At 34.3% G+C, this 10,857-nt stretch overlaps 2 protein-coding genes across 2 annotated transcripts; both read right to left on the reverse strand.

Moving 5' to 3' along the window:
• Nucleotides 1-291: 291 nt before the first annotated feature.
• LOC109020155 (nuclear transcription factor Y subunit B-4-like) lies at nt 292-759 on the reverse strand. The gene has a single exon (XM_019002570.1). The coding sequence runs from the start codon at nt 757-759 to the stop codon at nt 292-294; it is 468 nt and encodes a 155-aa protein (XP_018858115.1).
• A 4,509-nt stretch (nt 760-5,268) lies between these two features.
• LOC109011690 lies at nt 5,269-7,499 on the reverse strand. Its single transcript, XM_018992985.2, has 2 exons — nt 7,291-7,499; nt 5,269-6,921 (listed from the first exon to the last, which is right to left on the reverse strand). The coding sequence occupies exon 2, from the start codon at nt 6,841-6,843 to the stop codon at nt 5,431-5,433; it is 1,413 nt and encodes a 470-aa protein (XP_018848530.1). The 5' UTR covers nt 6,844-6,921; nt 7,291-7,499; the 3' UTR covers nt 5,269-5,430.
• Nucleotides 7,500-10,857: the final 3,358 nt, after the last annotated feature.

The raw sequence follows: 10,857 nt of genomic DNA on the forward strand, positions 1-10,857 counted from the left end.
GAAAAACTACATATATTATTGTTGACCACGGCCTTCTACGGAAGTTCGATCCCCTCCTTTACCAAAACAAAAAAGGAACGAAATATGGAAGAGGAAACATTTAAGTGGCAGCAGAAACATTGATGCAAATTTACCTCAGACTACGTACCCAAGTATAACTATATTATATGAAGTATGTATTGAAGAAAGATACAAATGATCTTTCACATTTTGGCTTCAACCTCTCATGCCTCCATTACTGATATATCATAATATTCATCACCATCATAGAGCAGTAGATCAAACATTAGTTCAAGTCGAAGCAGCTTCTGCTTGAGAGTGGTCACCCTTCTCATCAATAGCTCTAAACTCTAATGGAGCATGAGGATCTTCATGAGTTTGCTTACCAAGTTGGTCATTTCTATAATTTGATTCTTCAAGCTGCTTGTCTTGAGAACTGTTAATTCCTTTGTTTTGGTTAGCTTTCTGCCTTTCAGCCTCCCTATATTTATATAAGTACCGTACAATGGCCTCAGCGTAGTTATCAAACCCTAGAGTACTCAGAGCCCAACAGATGTCATCCCCATTGACAGTCTTGCGATTCTCCTTGTGACACTTGTCAGATGCCTCAGCAGTAACAAAACTTATGAATTCTGTTGCACATTCTTGCATGGTTTGTTTGCCCTCCTTGGAAATCTTCGTTGTTGCGGGAAGGATCTGCTTCATGATCCGACCCACGTTTGCAATTGGCAGCAACCTCTCTTGCTGATCATCATCCATTTCTGAACTTAAAATGATGAAGATCAAACTTGATTTTCTCGAACAAAGGCACGTATGTTGCTCTTCGACGGCCAGCGCGCAGCTCAATTTATATATATACATAGATGTTAGTATGCATCCATGTATTATATATATCTATACGTGCACAAAGCATGGTAGTACTTAATTCCATTTTGTATCCCCAAACTACCTGTTTACAGTGTGTAATAATATCCTAAACAGAGCCGCTTTGGGACTTCCCGGCCAGTTGTTTTTGGGCAAAAAAAAGCCCTCCAACCAGGTGGGTCCACGTGAGAAAAATGAGAGTAGCACAATACATTGGTTTGCAGGTGATTAAATCATTCAATAGCAAAACAGCACCCCCTCCACCTTTTTCCCCACTAAAACTCTTCCCCAACCTTCCCCACTGCACAGACCACTCCACGACGATTCACTACCGAAATCGGCCATCTCCACCACCACGATTAGAAATATTTAGCAGCATGAGTACATGGGATTTGAAAACATCTGCACATACGAAGCAACTTGAAAGTTCTTGCTCGACTTCCTCATTCTCAGATTTTTAGACGACATTTAATTCTACCTGACCTTTAAAATTCTTTCCATGCTCAAGAATCAATTGGACCTTAATGCTGAACATTTTCATCTTTTTCAGCTCCATTCTTTTCTATTCTGTATTTTACAAATTTTCAAGATTGTTGGAAAGATGGTGCTCACTTTTCTACACCCATTGATCTAGTTCTGAAATTCGTCAAACCGTAGAAACAGAAATAATTGTATAAAGCGTTAACACCCTTGCACTTGGGTCTAGGCTTGAAGCACCCATTTTTTAAGAATTTATATTTTGAAAGTCGAACCAACCATATTGCCGCAGGGTTTTGAAATCTTAATTTCGTTGATTGGATAGGCAAATTGTCAAGGCCAACCATAAGTTCTTGACACTAGCAACTTTTTGTAATTTTTCATGAGCGTTGAAGATTAGCCTCTAGATGCATGTCATGTCAAAGGAGAAATACAGAGGAATTTGTTTCATTTTAGTCGTGTTCTATGCCGTCGAGCGCGAGCTCCTTCGAGAGGCAGTTGTCGTGTTCTTTGCCATCGAAAATGAGTGGGGTGTCGTCGAGTTGAGTAATGCTAGAGAGAAGTTATTGTAGCAGTGTACATTTTGTACTCATTATATGACTGTTTTTAATTCTCTACTTCTTTTTTTTAGACTTGTGAGATATGTGGTTTATATGATGCCACATCATATATGCAAAATGATTACTCCCAACAGTAGCTTCTATCTATATTTATTCTGTCGAGTTTGGGTTAGGATGGAGTGGGGTGAGGATAAATTTGGGTTCGAATAGGAAGAAAGCAAGAGATGGGTTGCTGTTCGGATGTAGGTAAATACATGGTAATGGCTATAAAAATGCTTAAGTGGCAAGCTTCTATTGGAGGGTTGGTTTTCTTCTAACAATAGAGGGGCTGATCTCCAGGTTTTCTCTATCCTAAAATATAAAAAGTTGTGATGTGAATCCTAAACAATTAGTAGGTACTTCCACTAATCAAAGTTTTGAATTTTGTACCATACATGTCACTACCGCCAAAATATACTATTTCTGTGGTAGCCGATATAGAGAATGATATAATTTTTAATCGATCAGAATTTCGATCGTTTCGGTCTGTACCGATCGATATTTTAATCATTACTTTTTTTTTTTTCATTTTTTCAAACTGTAAGTTTATTTTTGACCATTCAATTCAAACCAGACTATTTATAATTTATATATATTTATATATAATTTATTCATATACAAGACTATTAAATTAACTAGTGATTGTAGAAGATCTATATAGTACCTTCGATCTAATTGCCAGAGATTAAGGCTTCGTTTGGATGACAAACATCTCTCAATTCATCTCAACTCATCATTACAATTTTTTCAAATCCTAACATAAAATATAATAAACAATTCAACTTTTTCAAATCTTAAAATAATAATAATATTAAAAAATAATATTTTAATAATATTTTATCATCTCAACTCAACTCAACTCAACTCACTTCAACATTCAAACGCAACCTAACTAAGCCATATCTGAATTTTGAATTCACCAAAAGTACCCTAGAAAACCGTACCCATGATTTATAGTACGTACGAATATAATAATGGTCCCCTCCCACCTCCCCCCACCCCAGTAAGACGGGCCTTATAATCTCATGTAAATCTAGTTAATGGTATTAATTAGTATATATATTAATGTCAATATGTAGTAATTTAACACTATTCAAATGAGTGGACGACATTAATTGTGCACGTTCAAAGTTTTGTTTGGTTCCAACCGATCAAGCATTACCTAAAAATAAATTATTATAATAGATTTTTTCTAATTAATTATGTTCGATCGTGCTTTAGGTTCATGATATATCATTTTAATTACATGATCGATCATCATCTGCAAATCTTTGTGTTAAATTATAGCATACATGATTTTTTAAAGCAGGTTTCAAGCATCATCTCCATATAAAAGGATCCTGATAGATGCAAGATTCTTGAAGTCTTTCCAGGATATATAAAATATTTTGAGATGTATAATTTATTTTGGTGTCTCCTCTCTTTCATTGCATGCCCATTTGTTCAACTTCAATTTACTGAGATTCCCTTCACTTCCTTTTATACGATTGCACAGATGGCTGGCTGGCATGTATTCTTTTCCATCTCTCCGATTAATTGCTTTGTTTGCATTTAAAATTAATCTCAACTCATATCTAAATCCAAATCACTGAACAAGTAAGATCATATAAATTTACAGCTTGAAAGTTGAAACGTACAATGTAAAGACATCAAATTTATACTTACAAATACACTACTGCATATTTATATATATCACACCAACCCAGGATGGTTCCAACCGCAAGTACTGTACCTGCTTTTGTTTCTTGGGTAAAAAGCAACCTAATTAATCAGGCACCATGAGAATCTGTTTGTGATGAACTTTTTGGATCTTATTCCGGGATGGCAGGAAGTGATGATCATGGGCATGCTTAATACTTTTTTCTGCTAAGTTTGAGCATGCTCACAGGGAAACCAATTCTATTACAGACACTTTTTTTTTAACAAAAGGATGGGAGCAAGATCAGGTTCTTCAAAGATCTGCATGTTATGGTGGAATTGGAGTCTACCTTCTCTGGTAAAGGGTCACTTGAAACTTAATTTGGAGTAGGCAAGCTGTGCACATTTGATGCAAATCAAGAAAAGTTTTCATAAAGTTTTTTGGTTTTGTTGATACTGATCACTGAAATAGTAGTTGAGTTTAAAAAGAGAATGGTACTCTATATGCATATATACTACCCAAATGGTTTCTTAAAACAATGTGATATTCTTCCCATTCAAGCCCAACCCTGTACATGGTGAATAAAGCCCAAGAAGTATGCTATTATGCTATGCAGGCGACATGGTTACTAACCTTCTACTATTTATTTACTATTTTTTTTATATTTGATTTTTATTTTTGATTTTACTTAATGGTTAAGAAAGTGATTATTAGTACAATTATATATTTTTTTTAATTTTTTCTTAATGATTAAGAATGTTAAAAAAATACTTAAAAAAATGATAAAAAAATAAAAAATTTCAAATACACTGCAAGTAGTAAATGAGTAATAAGTAGGTAGTAACTCTATCACTACCCATCCCCTAAATCTACAAAAACAGATGATATTGCCATTTCCTATTGGTTAAAGCTAAAAAAATATTGGAAGCTCCAAAGGAAATCCTGGGCCTCCTCAGGTAAGCCTTGGTCTCACAAAGTTGGTATCCATTATATCGGGTAAAATCATAGGACGTCCTTCACTTAAATCATGGCCTATTCAGTTCTTTTTCATGAACATCAAGAAAGATGTACCTCTAGCTAGGTACCTTGTGAAGCTTGTCATCATGTGACAGAATAGGAATGGCTTGCCAAAAAATGACATACAGATAGACCGGGCCGACATATAGAATGGCACATAGAGCTGGTAAGTGAGGAAACATACTTATGGGTTTGAAAATTACATATGATGCATTTGGGCATTCCTAGAGGCTGCAATGTGTAAAGCCGAGACGGCCTCACTCGAACGAACAGTCGAGCAGGACGGCATTTGGTTGAATGCAGAAAGTACAAATTCTTTGATGGAAGTCTGTCGCATGGAGATGCATGCCCACTATGCATCTGGATATGCTACCAATTCATAGTTCATACATAAAAAAAAAAAATGGGAAAACTGCCTGGAAGAGAGATTTGCATTCTTCACAAGAATGGGATTTCAGCTTATATTGATGAGAATATGGGACTACTTCTGGTGTGATTCAATGCCCTTTGTAATTGCTACAGCTGTTGCATGTGGAAAGGTGACTCAAGGTTCAAGAAGATCAAACGAATCAGCTATCAGCGTAGTGAGGGGACAATTTTTTTTTTTTTTTTTATCTAAGTAGATCTACGTGTCGTCATTTCAATTCCCAGTCAGAATAAAACAACATTGAATTTTGGCAAACAAAGAGTACTACTGTGGATCACATTTGTGAGATTTTCTTTTTTCTTTTACAGTGTATCAAGTCCACAAACAAGATTGGGGTTACAAACATGTATTTTAACAACATCAGGTCAATGCATGTTACAAATTAGAAAGCAAGAAACGTAATCTGATTAAATGGCTCTTGGTGGTTTCTCTAACACTGCAGAGAGATAGACCTCATCCTTTGATTTGGGACCAACAACCCACTTGTGCTTCTTGTATCTGAACTGCAGAAACATGTACATGTAATCATCTAGATCTTTTCTAGTGCAAAAGAACCTGTCAATCCATAGCAGCCCTCCTGGCCGCAAAACCCGATCCCAATCAAACAGGATGAAATCCATTAACAGCAGGTCAATCCAGCCATCCATAAATCCAGTTGTATGAATCAAATCCATTGTATTATCGAAGAATGGAAGGCGTTGGTTCAATGTCATATGCAGAGGGATTAAACCTCTAAGTGCAATCATCTCGTTGAAAGGAGCCCCAAGGTTTAAAGCAGTTGAGACAATCGTGACATTGTGTTCTCTCATCCTTGCAGCAAAGGTCCCTGTACCAATACCAAAGTCAAGACCTATCCTCATCTCCCCAGGCTTGATTGCCAAAACATCAGATATCAAAAAATCTACTGGAAGTGAGCTATTAGTCACCCATTTTAGCTTTTCCTTCTCCATTTCAAAACACCCAACACACTTAGAATAACCCCGCTTGGGGTTCTTGCTCGACAAGCACTCAAAGTTCCTGCACTGGTAATTGCTCCACCTTACATTTCTGTCATCTGGTAATCTCCATAAAGACTCATTGATTGGATACGGTTTTTGGTAAAGCTTGGAGGCCCGTGTCAAGCACCGTCTTCTAGGCAAAGGATCACAACCATTGACCATAAGCCTCTGAGCTAAGTTCCAATCATCTTTGCAATAAGAACCAATGTCATAATCCATATACTCTTCCAGTTCTTTCTTAAATAAGACGCATGCATGCCCAATCGTGTTGTGTATCCTCTCTGACCCATATATGTTAATCTTCCCAAGTTTATTCTCTTTTGGGGTTATGTACTTCCTAATCTCCTCAATCACAAAAGTATTAATCAAAGGTTCCTCCTTCATCGTCGAGTTCCTAATCCCTTCAACTTTCGGCAGCCGAATCTGTCTAAGAGCAATGTGAGCCTTGTAAAGAGGTCCAATAACTTCCTCTTCCAAATACTTCTTATACTCAAATCTAGTGATATTATTTCTAAACAAGTCCGCTTTGTTTCTCTCCATTTGTTTTACTTTCAACTCGAGCTTTTCTTGCAAGCTTTCCATCCTATTCAGTACTTCACCGACTCGATCAGACAATGCTTTTATGTCAAAACCATCATCATAATCATCCTTCATGCCAGAAAATTTCCGGCACATATCTTCATAGGGTGAGAAAAATCCGGCTGAGTAGAACCTAATGAGACTCGATATGCTTACAATTATAACAAGCCCTCCCAGTACAATCTGAAGCCAGCCCATTATTCTGGCTAACCTAAATTTTGGAAAGCAGCATAACTTTCCCATTTTTAATAATGCACAATGCGAGGCAGTTTTCCTCTCACCAAATGCTAATGTTGCCCTTTCTCTGTTCAGATTTTCGACCTAATCAAAAGCCAATATTCATGCATCATTAATGTTCCTAAATTTAACAATCAAAATATACAGCATACAATCATGCTCTGTTTGTTCCCCCAAGAAATTAAGGGGAAGTATAAGATCTTTTTTTTTTTTTTTTAGATCTTAGACAATATATCATTCTTGACCCCTGAAAGGAAAACTCATTCAACTGAGATTAATACAGTATTTGACTTTGCTGCATAAGGCATAAGGTTCAAACTTTTACTTTCTTTTTGTTTGTTCCCATCAATCAAAGAAAAGGCAAAGACAAGAACAAAGAAAACGAAGTTGAATTTAAACTACATCACAAAGGTTAAAACAAAGCCAACGTTCATAATCAAATATCAAACATACCCAGACAACGATCTGCAGAAACACGCATCAAATGAAGCTGAATCACTCTTTCTCTGCATCTTCAACCGATAAAGCTAGCTCACCGCTTTTCTTAACAAGTATGAACAAAAGGCCCCTTCTATTACTCGAAAGTTCAAAAGCAGTCCGACCTTTCATCCCCATAAGGCGTCAAATACTCTCGAGAATTTCCCTCACTATTCTTTCATATATACTCTAATCCTTTTTCTTATTAGAAACCCTTTTGACTGAAAATTTAAAAAATAATAATAATAATAAGAATTCTTTTTTAAAAATAAATAATAAAAAAAAAACTTCATAAAGATTCCACATTCACCACGATACAGATCTAAATCTAGAGCTGGAAAATATTTACAAAAAATTTTGTTGGGTTTAATTTAATTGAATAAACAGGTTGCTTATTGGTGAAGTCATGAAGAGGGATTAAAAAAATGCACGAATCTCGTTCCGATCAATTATAAATTATATACTAGTGAATTCAGAAATCTAATATAGTTCAATTTAATATATTATGAATGAGCGTTGACCGTTGGAGTGAACGCAATTTGGACGCAGTCGGCAAGGGATCACGAGCTCCAATTCTTCCCACCCTTAAAGACTATTCCACTTTCGACAGTAAACAAAGCTTGTTTTCTCATCACCATCCTCTCCTCTTCACGTCCACTTGAACTTGTATCTTTTTCTTATGGAGTTTCACCAAATTATTCATTTCAACTTTCAATAGTTAAGATTTAATTGACTCAATACAATGAAATATCTTGGCAACTCTATAAAGTTTTATTATAATCTACTAAAATAATTCAAAGGATCAAACTAGTCAACGGCCTTACAATTCTGACGATATTTATCCGTATACCTTATGAATAAATAGGAAAGAATATATTAGGAACAAAGGCATGTGGAAACTCTACAATATTATTTGGGATAGTAAAATGAATTGATTTACGATCAACATAGGTATTTGGATGCGTAATAGAATCACATGCTTTTGAAATGTAGACTCTTTTTGGTATCTTTGAAACCCCAGAAAAAAGAAAAGGAAAGAAAAAAAAAAAAAGCAATATTGAGTCAAGAACGTTACAGTGTTAAGGTAAAGTGACAACCTTTTTCGTCGGTAAATTCTAAAGACAATGGTATTTATGATAGAAGAATACGATGATCATAAATCCAAACACCTTGGCACTTACAAAAGCAAACCCAAGAGTTGGAAACGAATTAAAAACTTCTGAAAATCCTTAAAAAAAATCAAAACAGAGGACTTGGTACTTGGTGCCACTTATAAACCTTGATAGAATTCAAATCACGTCGCGTTTAGATATTGAGATGAATTGAGTTGAAATGTAAATAATAATATTTTATAAGTTTCATTGAGATGAGTTTAACTAAGTTTACATACAATCTCTAAATGGAGACTGTTCATGCAAGTCCATATAGTTATGTTTAAAAAATAATTAAAATTATAATAATATTATTTTTAAAATAATTTTTATTTTATTTTATTTCTATTCATCAATGAGACTGTAAATACAGTCTCCTACTCAAGATTGTAAAATTAATTTTTTAAATTAAAATATATGAAGTAAGTTGAGATGTGTTTAATTTTTTTTATAAAAAATTAAAAAAATAGTGAGTCATCTTGAATGATTAATTTGAGATGAGTTGAGTTGGGTCTAACAACCAAGGACAGCTAAGTGTGATACTTTTCCCTAACATGCAAGAGAGGACTTTTAGCATACAACCATTTTTATTTTTAGTTTGAAATATAGTTTTCAAAGTCTTTGTTTTCAATCACTTGACAGATAGGGCAGGTCAAGGACCCTGTTTTCGGCCTCTTCAGAGGCAATGAAAGGCCTTTATTCATTCCAGAGTTTATTCAAGGAATCAGCCAATAGATTTAAGAAAAGAAAAGGTAGAAAAAATCTTCTAAAAAAGATAAAAAGAAGGATAAGCTCAAGTTGAAAAGTAATGTATGATGATTTCATAAATTGAAGTCAGCCTAACATGATAGTTTCAAGCTTTCGAAGAGGTAATTAGGGGCCTTCTCCACTTCTAATTTATGCTGCTGTCAAAAGTTTCATGCAAGTTTGGCTTTATTTGAAGTACTTTGCACAATGCTGTTTACTATGGTTCGTTTGGTTCCTTAACTCATCTCAATTTATCATTATAACTTTTTTAAATTTCAATACAAAATATAATAAACAATTTAATTTTTTCAAATCCTAAAATAATAATAATATTAAAATATAATATTCTAACAATATTTTATCATCTCAACTCAATTCACTTCAACATCTAAACACAACCTTGTATTCAGTATTCACTCTCTTTTTCTTTCGAGACTTATTAGGTGCAAGCAGTTTAGCATACTAAATTGCTTACTAATACTGACATAATTTTTTATTGAAAAGAAAAATAAAAGAAGAAAAATTTTTAGAAAAAAAGAAAATCTTTTATCTCAAGAAAATCATTCCCATCTCAATTATCACTATTTCATTAAATGAATGCCTTACATGTCAGTATTGATGTCCGGTTTGGTGCACAAACTCGCTTACAAGAAGACTTTTCCTTTTCTTTTACATTTATTTTAATTTTTTATAAATGGATGCAGAAAATTCTTCAAGAGTGGATATAGCAGCTCCTACATGGATTTTCCATATGCTATCTTTGTGGTGCATGGTGCTTGATTTTCTGGGTTTCTGGGTCTGAATCCGTGGATGCAAGTCATTCCATTTATGGCTGACTCGTATTTTATTTACAATAAAATTTAATTTTAAACTTATTCTATATATCACCACCTCTTAAGAACATACACCAAATCATCCACTTTCAAAACTCTTTTTTTCTATTCTTGGACAAATATAAGAATAATATTGAAGATCAAAATGATTTTTATCACTATGTATTCAGGATTACGAAAGGTGAAAAGATAAAAAGATGAGAATGCTTCTACTTCTAGTTTATTTGTTGAATGCCGTCCAATTTCTGTGTGCCTGCGTGTGCAAATTAGAGATCCTTATCTCTCCTTAAATATCTGTTTTAACTCCAAACCTAATAGCAAGATATCCTTTTGATTAACGTTTTTCTTAGATAAATACAGTACTATGTGCAGTTTCTTTAGTCACAAAATGATTATATAAAAATAAATCTACAAACTGATATGACTTGACGTGGTATATTAAATTATAAAATTATTTTTATTATAAAATAAATCTAATGGATTTCATATCAATTTGTAGATTTATTTCGTATAATCTCTTTATGTCTGTAACAATTCTCTTATATTCCATGACCATACTGCAAGTCTGGTTCTTTGCAAGTTAATGACACCCATATCTCCTTTCTTCCTTGCTTCATACCAAAGGAGTGAACATAGTTCTACTGTTGATAGCAATTCCTTTTCCAAGATCACAGTATTTTTGGCCTATTGGCAAGCTACTGTTGTCAAGGAACAGGGCACCTTGAATTGTCATATAATTAAAAACAAAAACAAAACTTTATTGATGGGTGATACAAATTCAATGGTTCAAGCTTAGAAGTCAAAAGTTCTGC

This window comes from Juglans regia, chromosome 11, assembly GCF_001411555.2.
Source record: "Juglans regia cultivar Chandler chromosome 11, Walnut 2.0, whole genome shotgun sequence".
Classification (NCBI taxonomy): Eukaryota; Viridiplantae; Streptophyta; class Magnoliopsida; order Fagales; family Juglandaceae; genus Juglans; species Juglans regia.

Coding starts and splice junctions, on each gene's coding strand:
- LOC109020155 (XM_019002570.1), bottom strand. CDS start 759: ATGGATGATGATCAGCAAGAGAGGTTGCTGCCAATTGCAAACGTGGGT.
- LOC109011690 (XM_018992985.2), bottom strand. CDS start 6,843: ATGGGAAAGTTATGCTGCTTTCCAAAATTTAGGTTAGCCAGAATAATG.